The sequence below is a fragment of the Crocuta crocuta genome, unplaced genomic scaffold, assembly GCF_008692635.1.
Source record: "Crocuta crocuta isolate KB4526 unplaced genomic scaffold, BGI_CrCroc_1.0 scaffold28, whole genome shotgun sequence".
Lineage (NCBI taxonomy): Eukaryota > Metazoa > Chordata > Mammalia > Carnivora > Hyaenidae > Crocuta > Crocuta crocuta.
The window spans coordinates 5,974,216-5,994,084 of record NW_027533256.1 but is presented as its reverse complement, the minus strand read 5'-3'; the positions used below and the strand labels follow the sequence as shown (position 1 = coordinate 5,994,084).

The window sequence follows — 19,869 nt, the reverse complement described above, 5'->3', positions numbered from 1 at the left end:
AAGTAAAGGCCAGAATTTTCTTAGTTATTCTTAAATTGAATAAATAAATATATTCAATAAATAAACTTAAATTCAATAAGTAGAAATATATTATATAAAAATAAAATATAATATTTAAATATATTTTAAAAATATTTATATTTTAAACAAACAAACAAATAAATAAATACAAATAAAGACCAGGATTTTCTTTGAGGTATTCTTAAGTTCAGTAAGAACATCCTTGGCCAATGAAGCTTTCTGGAGCCACCAGAGCTAAACATTTCCTGTAAACATTAATCATTTCACTCTCCACATATCCAGAACAGGCTATTTCATTATGCTGGAAGGTCTACTATTCTTAACTAAAATCACAAAGAAAACCAGATTGCTGAAGACTAACAGCCAAGCATGCCTTGCTTCTGCATTCAGAAGAAAAGGCAGTTTGCTTATACTGATGTTCAAGAGGGCCTTGGAAAAAACTTACTAATGAAACAGATTATTATAATAAAGGAGAACTCTCTCAACTATCTACCATCACTTACAGAATTAATCTCTTCAAAAGTCGGCCCTAGGAATCACATACTGACTGAACATGGAGACAAACATTATTTCACTAAATAGAAGTTTAGGGTAGGAAGGGGGAGATCTATTCCAAAACCCTATGAAAACCACTGTATTCCATACCATTTTCATTTTCTATATTTAAAAAAATTTTAAATATTCTAAAAAAGATTAAAATTCTGTATTTTATAATTTATGAATAATTCTATATTTTTATTCTATAGAAATTCTATACTTTGGAGAAATTAAAACATTCTTTACAAATTTTAATTAATAGTATTTTATTAATAAGCTAATTTAGTTCTCAGAGGAAATCCAAAACAGTGTAGTAGTTTAGAACATATTTTTCCTCTAAAGGGACCTTCCCAGCTCAGTAAGAATAATATCAAAAAGCCATGAACAAGTCCTCCAATTATTACTTTCTGCAAACGGGGTCTTAAAAGTCTCAATGATCAAGTACCAGGGCAAGTTCTCTTAGCTATGTAAGCTGTGAGAGCTTACCCAAGAAAAGACTCCAGTGTGTATTATCTTCTAGATGGCTAACCAAAACTTTCTTCTTACTAATCTGAAGATGCAGAGAAAGAAGGTTTGATCCAGAAAAGGCAGAACAACAAATCTTGATAGTGTTGATAGACAGTGCTGCTATTTATTTTCCATATTTGGAAAATAAAAGGTAGCTTTTGACCCAAGAGGAAAGGAAGAAGCATTTGAAAATGGAGGGCCAATGAATAACTCAACAGAAGGACTAGAAAATTCTAAAGCTATACAAGTAAGAAACTAGTGAAATGAGTGTTTCTGAGAAACATGTTTTGAAAATAAATGTAAAGCTCTGTTTGCAATACAGAACAGGTAACCTTAAATTTCAATTCCATATTCTAGCTAGCTGAAGGGGAGGAGAATGAGAGAGAAGAATGGTGGGGGGTAAGGTAGGAATTAAAAATGGTTAAATTCAAGGCAGAAATGTTAATCTGAGGTAAATCTCTCAAACCATACAATTTACTGGCTACAGCCCTAAAAATATGTTAACATGTTATAGCTGCCTTTTGAAATTCAGATTAGCTTACTAGCATCTTAATGTAATTCCTTAGGTGCTAGTAAGATTTAATTAGAGGAGAAAGGAGAGGAAAGTACTTGAAGATATGAGAAGAAAAAGGAGGGCTACAGAGGTGGTGGGGGATGGAAAAGGAGGGAGAGGAGGAGGAGAAATCCCTCTTCTCTTCGCTTCCACTAAACAAATGAACTTGCTACTAAATAATGTGATATAAAAGCCTATACAAACTTTCTACCCTATTTTTCTTTATGCTCATTTTAATTTTTATTTATTCACTTTTTTTTAAAGTATGTTCCACGCCCAGCACAGAGCCCAAGGCAGGGCTGGAACTCAAGACCCTGGGACCAAGACCCCAGCAGAGATCAAGTGTCAGACACTCAACCCTCTGAGCCACCCCTGACTCCCAATCCTGTTTTTCTTTAAAACAAAAGGCACAAAAGAGAAGGAGATGCATTAATAGCCAAAAAATAAGCTTCAAACTTTTGTCTCCTATTCATGCTGATACCTCATAATTTTCCATAATTCAATAAATGAATTTTTATTTGAATAAATCACATTTCTTAATTTTGACTGTTTAAAATGTCTCCCTTTTGGACCTTTGATACTTCACACGGATAAAGATAACTTATGAAAAAACTGATGTGAATCAAAAATCAGGGTAAATCTATACGGAAGGCATAAAAGTGACTGATAGACAATATTAATATCTTTTTCATTAATAGCTTTTTTGGGTGACTTTTCAAAAAAGATAAAATATAACCAACTTACCAGGTGTACCTAAGTACATAATATAAAATAAACACTGTTTAGGAAAGCAGATTTAATGTACACAAAAATTTTCTTACGTCAATTACTAAATTATTAGAAATGTTAGTGAATCATGCATATTCAAAAGCCATTTTCTTCTGTACTGTAAAGCAATTGATGAATTATAAAAACATATTAGTTGTTAAAAAATACCCTTGAAGAATGATTAAAAACACTTCTTTTAGATGACAAAGTTTTTTGATTAGGAAATATTTAAAGAAATGTGCAATGGTCTAGTAAGCCTGCTCCCTCAACAGTATGCATCTGGCCATATCACTGTAGGTACTGTATACCTTTTTTTTTTTTTTTAACATAACTGGACTAAAAAAAATTGTTATTCATATATCTCAAGGTCACAAAAAAGAAAATACATTAAAGGCAGATGCATGTCAGTAGGTCTAGGGTCACTGGCAAGAAGTTTAAACAGCATTAGAATGAAATTAACTTCAGGTAGTTTTCCTAAGGCTCTAAGTAGACGTCTATTCACATGCAGTCAAAGGAAGGGTTAATTAAGAGAAGAGAGCCCAGGGAGTGCTGATTTAGCACATGCCTGCAGGTCACTCTGGATGGGAGAGGGGGTGCCGGGGGAGGGATAGGTCATGCAGAAGGGAAATACCATGAACGGGAAGCCAGAGCAGGATAGGAGTGAGAGACACAGACTCACTCTGTCTGCGGTGCAGCGGAACAGTCCGTGGGATCCCCTGGAAGGAGCCCTGCCAAGGAGAGAAGGAGGGAGCAGAATACCCACCCTGTGCAGAGAGAGATGGGGTAGGGAGGTATAATAAAAAAGGGAGCCGAAAAATAGAGAAACCAAAGTCATACTTTAAAAAAAAATAACAATAGTGTTAATAAGAAGACAGATTTCATATTTTTTAATATAGATAGTTCAAATGATTAAAATACATCATAATCCAAAATTAGGTATTTTTCATATATTCAAAAAATCATTTTCCCTAATACTTATAGTTAACATGTAAGAGATAAAATATATATATATTCTTTCTGGTACACATTACATTTATCATCTATAGCTCTTTTTACAATAGCAGATTCCGGTCTTGCAAAATGTGAAAGCATTTAAAAGGGGAGATAGACTTTTAAGTGTTAAACACAGAAATTGCATCAATTATAAATCAGGCAACAAAAAACTATTATATAAAAAATTTTTACTTCTTTTTAAGTCATAGGTTTTCAGAGGATGAGCATGTAAAATAAAGAACACTGGCTGTAGACAGCAGAACCAATACAGCATTAAAAAGACTGAATGTTTTGAGAGCGAGTGGACTGTCAAGAATGTGATACACAGGCCACCAGTTAAACATGCTCACTTTTTAATATGAGTAACTTACAGCTTCTTAGATTCATTTAACAGATTATCAGAACTGGAATACACCTATAATGGCCTTTACTTCACTCTCCTCACTTTCCAGGTAAAACTGGGACATCAAGCAAGAAAAAAACTTATTCAAGGTCTCACAAATAGGACAAAATTGGGTCTCAGGTCTGTTCCTACCCTCCTCACCAACTGAAATATATCCACAAATAAAACTATTAAAACACTAACAAATCATCAAGGAAAATGAGCTGTAAATCATTATACCCAGTTACATTTGCAAAAGAAGGTATGCATGATTTTTCAGACCAACTAATTGGACAGAGAAGTAATTTATTAGAAGATTACTAACACAGTGTATTGGTATTTACAGATTTCATAAACACTAGTCTAAATAAATTGTTTCCCATTTCTGTATCAATATTTCTTGGCTCAGTTCAGTATAATCAGGTACTTCTTTAAATTTAAGAGTAATCAGAGCTAGAGCTACAGTGCTCATATCAAACAAAAACAAAATGATCCATGTTCTATGTTAATGAAGGGGAAAAACAGCTCCAAGAAACCACATGGAATTAATGATCTTTAGAATATTCTAGTTAAAAAAGATCCTACCTTTTGAAATTATCTTTTCTCCATTAACTTAGCCACAGATATTTGCAAAAATAGCTTAGAAAATATTTAATAGGGTGATAATCCCAAGTGCTCTCCAAAAATATTACCTGATATAATTCTAGTTTGCTCTTTCAGAAATGTTTTGGTTCAAAACCTTTACACAAAACACGTCCTCAATCAAGAAGGGGAATGCGCTTTTCCTCTGAGTTTCAGCAGGGCCATCCTTCTACCCACTGCACTGGGCAAAGACTCTTTCATATAGGGATTTTGTACATAAGCTAAACTAGCAGTCAGGATTCCTTTTCAAAGAAATAAATTCTCTCTGGAGGTCTGTGAAAATAGTGCTAACTGGGAGCCAGAGGAACTGTGTTTTTCTTTGAATCTTCTAGAAGTCCTGTAACCTTGAAAAAGACACTGATCTTTTCTGAGCCTCAGTTTCCTCATTTGTAAGATGAAGATTGGAATGTGCTATAGAATGAATTATTTGTGTTCCCCCCAAATTTCATATGTTGAGACCTATTTCCCCAGTGTGATGGTATTTGGGAGGTGATGAGGTCATGGGGTGGATCCCTCATGAATGGAATTAGTGCCCTTATTAAAAAACAACAGGAACAACAGCAACAACACAGAAAGCTCCTTTGTCCCATCCACCATGAGAGAAAAAAATGAGAAGATGATTGTCTTTTATGCAGGGCCTCACCAGACACTGAATCTGCTGGTGTCTTTGAATCTGGACCTCCCAGCCTCCAAATCTGTGGGAGATAGATTTCTATTGTTTATAAGTCACCCAGTCTATGGTATTCTGTTATAGCTGCCCAAGCGGACTAAGACAGGATGGTTCATCTCTAAGAGACTTCTCACTTTTAGTTCTTATAATTCAGTTAGTCACATACCTGTCCTAATCCCTACTCCAGTCATTTTTATCCTTTTGTGATAATTCATTAGTTCTTTGAAACACTTTTCGTGAAAATGTCTGTCATGACACCTAAAACCTGATAGGAATTTTTTTTTTTTAATTTTAAATGTTTATTTATTTTTTGAGAGAGACAGACAGACAGACAGACAGAGCATGAGCCAGGGAGGGGCAGAAAGAAAGGGATACACAGAATCTGAAGCAGGCTCCAGGCTCTGAGCTGTTAGGCCAATACAGAGCCCAAGACGGGGCTCGAACCCACAGACCATGAGATCATGATCTGAGGTGAAGTCGGACACTTAACTGACTGTGCCACCCAGGCACCCCAAACCTGGTAGGAGTTTTAAAGGATGTTAAATGTCCTACCTTCTTTACCTAACAGTCCCTGGCACATAGCAGACTCTAAATAACTGTTTATAGATTTAAACTGAATTAAAGGAACTTACTGTATTTACCTAGAGATGAAGCTATAATATCAGGCCTAAGAATCTTAGAAACAAAAACAATGATACCCATCTTCACTCACCCAAGAGAAACAAACCATCATCTCTGGGATAGGTTTGAGCATGAGAGGGAAAGAGAGACAACCTTGTGAAATAAACACATAAATAGCTCTGCCTGCTACTGCCAAGGGGCATCTGGTTTATCAAACTGCTTGAACAGTTGTCATTTGAGTTTATGCCTAGAAAGGCAAAAAATATTACTCATTTTACTTTACTTCACTTTAAAGGTATCCTTCCACTTCTCTACCTCCATCTGCCCAACTCCTACCCAGCGTTCCAAGCTCATTTCAAACCCATTCCCTAAAAGCTTTTTCCAGATGCTACCTAAGTTAATTATGATCACTCTTGTTTATAAACATCCACATCACTTGGTGGTACTTGTCTCAGGGAATTTTTCTTCTGCTTTTCATTATGTTGATTTGAATATTTCTCTTATTCTTTTATTAAAGATAAGTACCCTGAGAATAATTGGTTTCTAACTTTCTTGGTGTCAATTACAGCTTCATTAAGAGATGTTCACAGAAAAACCAAGTGTGTCTATATTAATATCAAATAAAGGAAGGTTGAGAACAAACTATCAGATACAAAAAATGACCTTATAAAATGATAAAAGGGTCAATGTACCAAAAAGACATAATGATCCTAAATGTATATGCACCAAACTACCGACTGTAACACATGAAATGAAAACTGATAGAACTGAAATATTCTGCCACTCATTTATGAGGCTAGAATTACCTTAACACAAAACCAGACAAGACAGTACACCCGACCCCAAAATAACAATTACTCCTCACGAATATAAACAATCCTTAACAAAATACAATTGAATAATTCAGAAACATATAAAAGAATTATATACCATGATTAGGTGGGGTTTAGGTTCACAAGATTGATTCAAAAACAATGCAATCAATAGGCTAACGTGAAAAAAAATCACATGTTCATATATATTAGGTATAGCTAAAGCATTAACAAAATCCCACAAACCTTAATGATGAAAGCTCTCAGCAAACTAAAAATAGGAAGTTCTCAACTTGATAAAAAGCAACTTTAAAAAAAATTTTTTTTTTACATTTATTTATTTTTGAAAGATAGAGACAACACAAGTGGAGGAGGGGCAGAGAGAGAAGGAGAAACAGAATCTGAAGTAGGTTCCAGGCTCTGAGCTGCAAGCAGAGCCCGGTGCAGAGCTTGAACTCACAAACCATGTAATCATGACCTGAGCCAAAGTTGAACGCTTAACCGACTGAGCCACTCAGGCGCCCCTTGAAAATAACTATAGCTAACATTCATTTAATGGTGAAAGACTGAATGCTTTTTCCCCATAGATCAGGAATATGGCAAAAATGTCTAATTTCATCATTCTTATTCAAAATACTACTGGAAGTCCTAGCCACTGGCATAATGCAAGAAAAGGAAATAAAAGACACATATAAATCAAAAAGTAAAAAAAAAAACAAAACTGTTCATATTTGCAGATGACATGATAGTCCAAGTAGAAAATCCAGATCAACAGGAAAAACTCCCAGAACTACTGAGTTTAATAAGTTCATAGGATAAAAGATCCATATACAAAAATCAATTATATTTCTAAATACCAGCAATGAACACATGAAACTGAAATTTAAAAGACAATGCCATATATAATAACTCAAAATGACGAAATACATAATAAACCTAAGAAAGCATATGCAGAACTTGTATTCTAAAAACTAGAAAATGTTGGTTAAAGAAATAAAAAATGATCTAAATTAATGGAGAGCTATACTTTATTCAGGGATTGGAAGACTCAACATAAAGATGTTAACTCCAAAATAATATTTAGGTATATAACACATTTTTTGTCAAAATCCTGGCAAGATTTTTTTTTTACATAAACACAAGCTAATTGTAAAATTATGTGGAAAAGCAAACAAATTAGAATATATAAACAATTACGAAAAAGAAAAAAAAGTCGGAGGAATCACTCAAGATTTTTTATATAGTTACAGCAATTTGTCAGACAATGAGGTACTGGTGGAGGGGTAGATACACAGATCAATGGAACAGAGAAATCAGAAGCAGATCCATACAAGTATATAGTTGACTGATTTTTGACAAAAACACAAAAGTAATTCAACAGAGAAAGATTTTTTATTTTTAAATTTTTATTTATTTTTTTAGGTAGGCCTCACACCTAGTGCAGAACTCAACGTGAGTTCAAACTCAGGATCCTGAGGGGTGTCTGGGTGGCTCAGTTGGTTAAGCGCCAACTTTGGCTTGGTCATGATCTCATGGTTCATGAGTTCGAGACCTGCATCCGGCTCTGTGCTGACAGCTCAGAGCCTGGAGCCTCCTTTGGATTCTGTGTCTCCCTCTCTCTCTGCCCCTCCGCCACTCACACTCTGTCTTTCAAAAATAAATAAACATTTAAAACAAAACAAAACAAGACTCAGGATCCTGAGATCAAGAGTTGGACGCTTAACTGACTGAGCCACCCAGGTGCCCCACAGAAAGGATAGTCCTTTAAACAAATGGTGCAAAGTAACTGGATATTGGTGGGAAAATAATGAACCTTGACCTAAACCTCATATCTTACATAAAAGTTAAGTCAAGATGAATCACAGATTCAAATGTAGAATATAGAAATATAAACATCTTAGATGAAAACAAAATTTTCAGTGTCTTGGCCTTGGTGAAGCATTTAGGCATAACACAAAAAACACAATTCATAAAAGACAAAAAATATTGATAAATTAGACGTCATCAAAATTAAGATCTTTTATGCTTGAATTACTCTGTGAAGATGACTTCCCCAATAAGGGGAAAATACTTGCAAACCATATACTTTACTTTTATGTAAGGGCTCAGAAAATACATCAAGAACTCTCAAAATTCAACATTAAAAAAAATAAAAAGCAAGGTGCAAAATGGGAAGACCTGGAGATATATTTCAAGTAGAAAATGGCAAATAAGCACACAAAGGACATTAGCACCATTAGCCATTAATGAAACAGAAATTAAAACCACACTGATATATCACTACACACTTACCAGAATAGCTAAAATTAAAAAAAATAACAATATTAGAAAACATTAATAAAATGCAGAGAAACTGGGGGCACCTGGAAGGCTTAGTTGGTTAAGCGTCTTGAGTCTTGGTTTTGGCTGAGGTCATGATCTCACAGTTTTGTGGGTTCAAGCCCTGTATCGGGCTCTGCATGGACAGTACAAAGCCTGCTTGGGATTCGCCCTCTCCCTCTCTTTGTCCCTCCCCGACTTGTGTTGTCTCTCTCAAAAATAAATAAATTAATTAAAAAAAATATGCAGAGAAACTGTATCACACATACAATGTTGATGAGAATTTGTTCCAGCAGTTGTTCTGATAAACAGTTTGTGAGTTTCTTTGAGAACCAAACACAGAGTTAACATATGACCCAGAATGCACTCTACTGGGCATTTATCCCAGAGAAATGAAAATTTCCTCTATACAAATACTTGCAGCAGCTTTATTTGTAATAGTCCCAAAACAGAAATGATCAAAATGTCTTTCAATAGATAAAGTGGTTAAACAAACTATAGAACATTCACATCGTGGAATACTACCTGACAATAAAAAGGAGCAAAATACTGATAGACACAACTTCTTGGATGAATTTCCAAGGTATTATGCTGAGTGAAAAAAGTCAGTCTTGGGGTACCTGGGTGGCTCACTTCAAGATCTTGCATTCATGGGTTTGAGCCCCGCAACAGGCTCTGTGCTGACTGTTCAGAGCCTTGGAGCCTGCTTTGGATTCTGTGTCTCCCTTTCTCTGCCCCTCCCTTGCTCATCCTCTGTCTCTCTCTCAAAAAATAAAATAAAATGTTAAAAAATTTTTTTTAAAAAGCCAATCTCAAAAGCCCACATACTATATAACACCACTTACATAAAATTCTTGAAATCACTGAATTAAAAGTATGGAAAAACAGAATAGTGGCTGCCAGGGATTAGGAACAGTAGAGGAAGGGAATGGTTCTGACTCTTAAAAGGTAACACACAAGGCAAAATTTCACAGTGGCACAATAATTCTGTATCTTAAATATGGTGGTTGTTGCTAGAATCTAAACAGTAATAAAATGGCATAGACCTACAAAAATACTAATCTCTATTTCCTGGTTTTGATATTGTACTATATTTACATAAAATGTGACCATTGTGGGACTGTACTATTTTTGTAACTTTTTATAATCTATAAGTACTTAAAATAAAAGTAAAAAAAAAGAGAGAAGAGTAAAACCATAATGCATATTAGAGCAATAGAGAGGACAACTATTTAAAATGCTGATTATATTGGTAGGGAGAGAAAGAAAACATGTTTAAAGATATTCTCATCTCTATAAAGGTAATTTCCCTGAGTATGAAAGGAAGAGAGATTATGTACTCCTTTTAACAGTAAACAACTGAAGTAGCTATATAAGAAATACATGACTAACTAAACCCTGAGATCAGGCAACTTTAGAAATAATAGAAATCCAAGCAATACTAAGCAGCAGCACTAAGAGTAGGCATTGGTTCCCCATGATTTCCTATCTAATAGAAGTGTTTCTACAACAAAAAAGAACTTGTAGAGAAGAACCTAATTTAGAAACTTAGAAGATTTAGGATTTATAAAATGTAAGGAAAGGGTGGGAGACCTTATCTTCAGTAAAAAGACGGCAGAAGCAAAGCAAGTTCCCAGATGCATGGAGCTGTTCCAGCAGTGAGTGTTGGAACACATTATACTCCTGAACTGAAGTCGGCCATGAGCCACGGCAGCTGTTAAGATGGATTTGAGAGCCAGAAGGTCTAGTCCCCAAATATGGAACACATGTACACCATCCTCTGGTCCAGAAAGAAGAGCCTCACTCTCCTGTTCTCTCAGATTTACCCTTTGCTATCTGCTCATGAATGTCATAAATTAAGAATCAGGCAATGTCTTTGATTTAGCATCCAAAACCCTAAGCATACTGGGACTGAAATATAGAATAAACTAATCAAAGTTCATTGAATGAATGAATGGCTCTATGGTTTAAAAGCTGGAGGAATGTACTATTCATTCATTCATTCATTCATTCATTTATGGATTCCTGCTACTTTAGTTCAAGTTTAAAGCCTAATCCAATGACCTCTGCACAGAACTGAATTACAGATAGCCTGACATGAAATGTACTATAGATGTAAAATACTCCCGAAATGTCAAAGACTTAGTACCAGCAAAAAACCAAAAATCAAAATGTAAAATGTCTCAATACATTTTTTATAATGATTTTATGCTCGAATAGTACTCGGGTTAATAAAATATTTTATTAAAATAAATTCTGCAGGGGGCCTGGGTGGCTTAGTGGGTTAAGTGTCCGACTCTAGATTTCAGCTCAGTTTACAATCTCACAGTTTCATGAGACTGAGCCCCGCACCAATAGCATCCCTGTGACAGTGTGGAGTCTGCATGGGATCATCTGTCTCCCTCCCTCTCTGCCCCTCACCTCACAGCTCTCATGCATGTGCGTTCTCAAAATCAATAAATAAACTTAAAAAAATTAAATCTGCCCGTTTTGTTTTTACTTTAATTTGGATACTAGGGCATTTCGATGATATATGTAGGTCATATTATATTTGATTGAAGCACTAATCTAGATGGCAGCAAGTACCTAATTCTTTCTTAGTTGATGCCATGAAGTCATGAAGTTCCCTAAGCTCTATCCAAGAAAGTACCTTCTGCTCATTGAAATCTACTTTAAATCTTCTGATGACTTTTAAGATGAAATGGTAGATATGAGATGCTTTCTGCTAGAGAAACCACAATGGTTGTATATAAAACCAAAGAGGAGTCGGTATGCATATGAGTATATTCTATCCAAGGGGAAAAATAAAATCTACTTATTGAAAACCATCTTCTTTATTTTCCTTCATTTCTTCCAAAAATGTCTATTTCTTTTCTTTGCACTTCCTAAATAGCTGTATTATACACAGTATCTCTCTCTTCTCTACCATCCTTCTCTGGTTTCTACTACAATCAGATTTCTTCCTCTGCTGCCAGGAAATGTTCAGAGGACCTGCTTACATATGCCTCAAAAACCTCTGAAGTAGATTCTACTTCAGATCCTCAACTAACTCAGAGAGCGTCAAGAAGCATATTTAAATTTCTCAGGATATTCAGGGAATGGTAAAGAACAAGGACTTGGCCTATAACTTGCAATCTTCTACATGCTTATTAGCAAGATCAAAAAAATGTTACCTACAGTAAACCTGAGGATTTTTAAATATAACATGTTTTGATTCTCCAGATCACTATCTAACAAACTCATTGTTGCCAAAGAAGAATCCCACCGCACCTCCCCATCACCAACATCTTGTTTAAATACGCTGGGTTCCTGCTAAAAAAAGGACACGTCGAGTCAAGTGTAATTTTTTAGATGAGAAAAAGAAAATCTTTGTTAGTATAATAAATGGTTTCTAAGATACTTTATTTCAAATGAATCCTAAGTCCAAAAAAACATAAAAATCAGGAAATAAACTCAATATTTAATATTAATTGATAATTATCATTTAACTATGTAAGTAAATATATGTAACTACCTCTTTAAATACAAGTCAGTAAAACTACTTTTCCAATAATTCCTGGATAAAATTTTGAATTCTATTTTCAAATGGGCTTTAACAACAACTTCAACTATTTCCCTAAACATAAAACTGTGCTGCAGCCAAAATCATGTACTTAACTACTGCCTAAACGTATCTTCCTACCTCATCACCTTTACTTGTACTGTTCCTTTTATCAAGGATATTTCTCCCATTTCAATTTGCAAAACCTCTCGCAATTCTTCAAGGCTCCTCAGTGTGCCTTTGTGGGAAGGAACCTTGAACTAGCAGTCAGTAGCCTGAAGTTAGAGTAAAACTCAGTCATCAATTAATTATGGAAACTTTAACATTCCATTTAATCTCCCTGCCTTTTGTTACCTAGATAACTATAAGACAAAGGTGTTAAGCCAGATGATTCCTATAATAACAGATGACAAAGAAGCCTAAAGTCTGGATTTGGTAGAAGTGCTAGGCTAGAAAACTGACCTTCATTTCACCCAAAATTACAATATAACTAACACAGCAATGTCTGAGGCCTGTTTACACCATTTACTTTTGTCTGATTAATAGCCAGTTTTCAGAACAGTAAGGTCAAGGAAGATAGAGATGGTATATAAAGACTCCCATGAGGATGAGAAAATGGAACTTCTCACACTTAATGAAATCACCAAACTACCTAGTAACAGTGTCAGAAAGCACAAATATATAGGAGAAAACTAGAGAAACTTGGAAAGCCCAAACTTCCATCTCGAAGCAAGAGGCATAATCCTATTGTGCAATTTCCTCCATCAGGTAAGGTTCCACAGCCTTTGCCATTAAAGAAATATATCATCTCTGCCTGACATCTTTTACTTTCTATGATTCAACTACAACTTTCGCCTTCTTTACCAAGCTCCTTGATTCTTCCAGCTGGACTTTCCCAATCCTCTGAACCTTATAGAATGCACTACACTTTATATATCACATCATCAGTTCCTTTAACAAACACTTGCTAAAGAAGGAAGGAATCCTATTTGTCTGTGTATTTCCTTTCCCAATTCCCTACTTCTACTGCAAGAGCCTAATAACTGAGATGGGAGAGGTTCACAAACTTTTGTTGAATAAATTATTAGCATCATGCCTTACATAGAGCACACAAAAAAATTACTCATTAGATAAAATGGAAAAAAGTATTTTGTAAGCTTTAAAGCTATAGCTAAGCTTTAAAAATCGGACTGTTAATCACATTAACCATTATGGTTCCGTATTCATTTTTGTTACTAGGATTCCACTGCTAAAATAAGGTAAAAGAAGAGTCACAGGTGGCTTTATAAGGCATTCTCTTAACAGAAATATCTATTAGTTGGCACCCTACAACAGGATCATAATTACTGGATGGCCATGTGATGATTCTGTGGCACAGGCATACCCTGAACTGAATTTCAGAACTCAGATTAAATTGTGGTCAGTGGATTTTAGACTAAATATATTTTGAAAAACAAGAAGCACAGAATACATGGTTACTTTCTACTGTTTAGAAGAAACCATTCCCTAACTATGCCTAAGAATATAACCTTTACTATCTATATCTTAATGGATTTATACTTCTTAATAGCCTCAACATTTGAGTAATTATAATGATAGAATATATTTGAAAAATTTCAACAACAAAATAAAATGCTACATCATATATTTTCAAAGAGTTATATGCTGCTAAAGAGGGAAGACTGCATTTTTTGGATTTCTATTTCATTTACAGCATGGGGAAATACCAGTCTCATAAATACATGCAATGAAAGGAGACTAGACACTCAAATAAAATGGGCTATAGTGTGCAGAATGGAAAAGCTATTAAATGCACATTCATTTATATAAGACACACAAGAAGCTTTAAAAAGCACATAAACACCTAAGAGACAAGAAAAATCAACTTACCTAGAAAAAAAAAATTACAGCCACAGCATATTCAAAACTATTAGGTTAGAGTAAAAAAGAGTGGAACAAACATCAAAAGAGTAAATGACATGAGGTTAAGGGCATATGTACTTACAGGAATTCTTCTCCAGGGTGTTTGAGTGTATTTATCAGCATATGTGCATTTTTCCTCTTTAGATTTTTGGTGGCAGTTACACCGAGTTGCCTGAATAAAACCACAACAAATTTTTATACTAGTATAATTCTACACATACATAGTAGAATATACAAAGTAGAGCCTCATTTAAAGGGTAAAAGACTACTACCACAAAAAAGGGGCAATCTTCCAGGTCTATTCAGGTTTCCCATCTTATTCAGAGATTGGGTTCTACTGTTGAATAGTAAAAATTAACCTTGGGAATCTCTTACATTATCCATTTAAACACTATGATCTTATGTATATAAACATATACAATACTACGTATATAAATGTAGAATATATACAGCAATACACAGTTTATAAAGAATACAACTGCAAAATCTAACGTATTTCTCTGAACTACAACAGTACTACTGTCACCACATCACTGTTTTTTAAATTCATTTTTGACAGGACTCTACTGGATATTAAATACCTCCAGTCCACAAGTAAGGTTATCTATTCACATGTGTAGTACTTTTAAGCCTCCTTAATAATGTGCTAACCTTATGAACTAAACAATTTGAAGGATCTCTGCCTTTGGACAAGATCCATCTGACCATTTCAGTTCACAATGAATTTTCTACATATGATTCTACTCAAAGCATACTCATTTAGTCATTTATACAACACAAAGCAATGCACCTATTGTGTAAACTTTGGTCTCTCAAATAAAAATCAATAAAAAAAGAATGAAAAAACTGATAAGAATTTCTCCCTAGTATGCAGTTGGAATACATCTGTATTATTTATTAAGCAACCCCACTGGAGGTAAACATATTATCTCATAGGAAAATCTACATAAAAAATTCTTGATTACTGCATCAAGTTAAAATTATGTGTCAACTTAAAAATACTTAACAAAATAAGAAATTTTTCTTAATTGTAATCAGATCATTCCAATTTTCAGATATAAAACAAGATTGAATTACAAGCAAAATCTCTATAGTAAAGACATTTTTCTATTCCTAAGAAATGGAACACTGAAACAAAATTCAATATATAAGCAGGCAACTTAAGAGTCTTGTGGAATTCAGTGTAATAGGATATAACTTTTAATATATATGGGAGGTATGTAAGGAAAAGATAAAACATTTATCTTACACTTGATCTTAGCCAAAAGGCCGAGAAGCGATAAAACATTTATCTTAATGCAAGCACATTATGTAGTCTATCCTGACTACTGCAATTCCAGAAGTAATTTCCGTTTTGTAGTCTCTATGCTAGGCATATTAAGTATTTGGCAAATGTTTGCATTTTCCATAATTTTAAAAATTATTTGTGACACTTCAATAGATGTAAAACAACTACCCAAATCATTCCCTGTCCATGTGCTCATGTTCTATGCCGTCCCATATTTCAAGGAAGTATATCCTATCTTTTGACCCAATGATAGATTTTGATTAGTTTGAATCAATCAGATTAATCCCATTCCACCATGCTTAGGAAGGGACAAAGAACTCAAACCTAGCCAATTCAATGTGAGGAAATTCTGTGTTATTTCTGAGAAAGTGCTCTTGATTTTTAAATAGGCATGCTTGGAAAAAAAAAAACACAGGTCTTTATCCTACTTCTGGGGACTAATATACAAGTATGTGACACATGGAGCTAAAGAAGATATCTTGTAACCATTACAGAACAGCCAAAAGGATTCCAGAAAAGTCAACCGAGAACTTTACCATTACCCAAACGACCATTTAAGTAACCATGAAAACTGGTGGGATCTATATTATTTTGTTACTTGACTTTACAAATGTTCTAATCTTTAAGTCACTTTTAGTTTAGGGACTTTTACTTGGAACTTATTACATCATAAGAAATGCACAGATTTACCAGCTGGGTGATCTGGGACAAGTCCTTAAATAAAAGTTAATATTTATCATGCACCCATGGTCCAGGTTATAGCATTAGATAGTTTACATAATATAGTTCTTTAAATGATCATAATCCTATATGGCATTATTTTTATTATCCTCACATACAGAAGAGGCTTAGGAGAAATTAGGTAACTTCCCTAAGAGAACATGGTTATTAAGTTTCAGAACCAGGATTTGAACCCAGATCTATCCAGCTTTTCACAGCTAGTCATAGTTTTTCAAATATATGATTTACTCATACGTAAGAGCTACTCTGCTTAAGCTGAGTTCTACTATCTATGACTCTATAAAGAAAATTCTATACTAGTAATTACACAAGATTATTCTGAGGGATCACTGAGCAAGTGTATCTAAATGTATCTAATTAAGGGCATTCTTAGCATTTTAAATAAGGTTTAAATGGTTGAGCATCTATAGTTTTCAGTTAAATTCTTTGAACATTGCATTATTTTACGTTTGTACATTTCACATAAAATATGAATTCAACACTTTATACTGCCACTTTACTTTTCTGAAACTCTGGACACAAACACGAGTTGGGGGTGAGTGCATATATTTTTTAAAAAAGATAAAAATGCATTGAAGCTTGAACTAGAAAGAGACTTTGAAATCCCCCAGAAAATCCTTCATATTTTTCCCTTAAATTCCAATGTTGTTAACATAATGTATTCATGTCAGCTGTATAACACAAACCATAGACTACTGTGTTCATCAAGTACACTTCTAATCCTCTACACCTACTTCACCCATTCACCTATCCATCTCTTTTCTGGTAACCATCCGTTTGTTTTTTCTAGTTAAGAATTTGTTTTTTGGTTTATTTTTTCCTCCATTATTCACTTATTTTGTTTCTTTTTTTTTTTTTTAATTTTTTTTTAATGTTTTATTTATTTCTAGGAGAGAGACAGCATGAGTAGGGGAGGGTCAGAGAGAGAGGGAGTCACAGACTCTGAAACAGGCTCCAGGCTCTGAGCTGGCAGTCAGCACAGAGCCCGACGCGGGGCTCGAACCCACAAACCGTGAGATCATGACCTAAGCGAAAGTCGACGCTTAACCAACTAAGCCACCCAGGCGCCCCTCACTTATTTTGTTTCTTAAATTCCACATATGAATGAAAACCTTTGGTATTTGTCCTTCCCTTACTGGCTTATTTCACTTAGCATTATACTCTCTATATTCATCAATGTTGCTGCAAATGGCAAGATTTCATTCTTCTTTTATGGGTGAATAATATTCTATTACACACACACACACACACACACACTCATATATATGAATCACATCTTCTTTATCCATTCTTCTATCAATGGACACTTGGGCTATTTCCATAGTTTGGCTATTGTGAATAATGCATAAATAAACATGGGCTGCATGTATCCCTTCAGTGTAGTGGTTTTGTACTCTTTGAGTGAATACCCAGTAGTGCATCTAGTGGACTGTAGGGTAGTTCTATTTTTAATTTTTTGAGGAACCTAAATATTGTCTTCCACAGTGACTGGACCAGTTTTGATTCCCACCAACAGTGCACAACGGTTCCTTTTTCTACACACCCTTGACAACACTGGTTGTTTCTTGAATTTTTGATTTTAGCTTTCTGACAGGTGTGAGGTGACAGAGCAGTGTGGTTGTAATGTGCCTTTCCCTGATGATAAATGATAGGGAGCATTGTTTCATGTGTCTGTTGGCCATCTGCAGGTGTTCTTTGAAGAAATGTCTCTTTATGTCTCCTGTCCATTTAAATGGATTGTCTTTTTGGTATTGAGTTATAGATGTTCTTTATATATTTTGGATACTGTTTCTTGAATGTGTCATATTCAAATACCTTATCCCATTCAGTAGGTTGTCATTTAGTTTTGTTGGTTGTTTCCTTTGCTGTGCAGAAGCTTTTTATTTTGATGTAGTCCAACAGTTTGTTTTTGCTTTTGTTTCCCTTGCCTTAGGAGACATATCTAGAAAAATGCTGCTAGGGCCAAAGTCCTAGCTGAAGAACACTGACTGTGTTGTTCTAGGATTTTTATAGTTTCAGGTCTCACATCTAGGTCTTTAATTCATCTTGAGTTTATTTTTGTGTATAGTGCAAGAAGGTCATCCAGTTTCCTTCTTCTGCATGTAGCAGTTCAGTTCTCCCAGCACCATTTGATGAAGACACTACCTCTTTCCCATTGTATATTCGGGCTTCCTGCATAGATTTACTGACCATATCACTGGGGGTTTATTTCTGGGCTTCTTATTCTGTTCCATTGATCTATGTGTCTATTTGTGCCAGGGCCATACTGTTTTGATTACTACAGCTTTGTAACATAACCTGAAAACTAAGTTTTTATTTTTGAGAGAGAGAGAGAGAGAAAGCAGAGGAGGGGCATAGAGAGAGGGAGACACAGAATCTGAAGTAGGCTCCAGGCTCTGAGCTGTCAGCACAGAACCCGATGTAGGACTTGAACTTATGGACAGTGAAATCATAACTTGGGACCCTCAACCAACTCAGCCACTCTGGTGCCCCAATATAACCTGAAATCTGAAATACCTCCAGTTTTGTTTCTTTCTAAGATTTGCTTTGGCTATTTGGGATCTTTTCTGGTTCCATATGAATTTTAGGATTGCTTATTCTAGTTCTATGAAAAAATGCTTGGTATTTTGTTAGGAATTTCATTAAATCTGTGGATTCCTTTAGGTAGTATAGATATTTTAACAATATTTGTTCTTCCAATCAACGAGCATGGAATGTCTTTCCATTTCTTTGTGTCATATTCAATTTCTTTAATCAATTTTATGGTTTTCAGAATATAAGAATTTTACATCTTTGGATAAGTTTCTTCCTAGCTATTTTATTATTTTTGGTGCAATAGCAAATTGGATTGTTTTATTAATTTCTTATTCTGCTGCTTCATTATTACTACATAGAAATACAACAGATTTCTGTACAGTGATTTTATGTACAACTTTATTGAATTCATGTATCAGTTCTAGTACTTTATTGGTGGAGTCTTTTGGGTTTTCTATATAGAGTATCATGTTATCTGCAAATAGTGAGTTTTACTTCTTCCTTATCAATATGGATGTCTTTTATTTCTTTTTCTTGTCTGACTGTTGTTGCTAGGATTTCCGGTACTATGTTGAATAAAAGCGGTGAGAGTGGAGAGCCTTGTCTTAGTCCTCACCTTAGGGAGAAAGCTCTCAGTTTTCCCCCACTGACTATGATGTTAGCTGTGGGTTTTCCATATGTGGCCTTTATTATGTCAAGGTATGTTCCCTCTAAACTTGCTTTGGTGAGGGTTTTTACCATGAATGATGTTGTACTTTGTAGAATGCTTTTTCTGAACTTACTGAAATGATCATATTATTCTCATCCTTTCTCTTATTGATGTGATGTATGATGTTGACTGATTTGCAAATAATGAACCATACTTGCATCCCAGCAATAAATCCCACTTGACCATGGTGGATGAAGGTTTTAATATACTGTTGGATTCAATTTGCTAATATTTTGTTGAGGATTTCTGAGTCTATGTTCATCAGAGATACTGGCCTATAGTTCTTTTTGTGGTACCTTTACCTGAT

At 34.7% G+C, this 19,869-nt stretch overlaps 1 protein-coding gene across 5 annotated transcripts in view; it reads right to left on the bottom strand.

Annotated features, from left to right (window-relative positions):
• CCSER2 (coiled-coil serine rich protein 2) overlaps positions 1–19,869 on the bottom strand; it is a 123,397-nt gene that overhangs the window by 13,682 nt on the left and 89,846 nt on the right. For 3 of the 5 annotated variants that reach the window (XM_077746391.1, XM_077746394.1, XM_077746395.1), the window contains one exon: positions 14,372–14,461. In XM_077746391.1, the coding sequence (XP_077602517.1) occupies positions 14,372–14,461 (90 nt within the window). Of the gene's footprint in view, positions 1–3,017; positions 3,151–14,371; positions 14,462–19,869 lie in introns of all 5 variants that reach the window. The other 2 variants (XM_077746392.1, XM_077746396.1) reach the window with 2 other exon arrangements.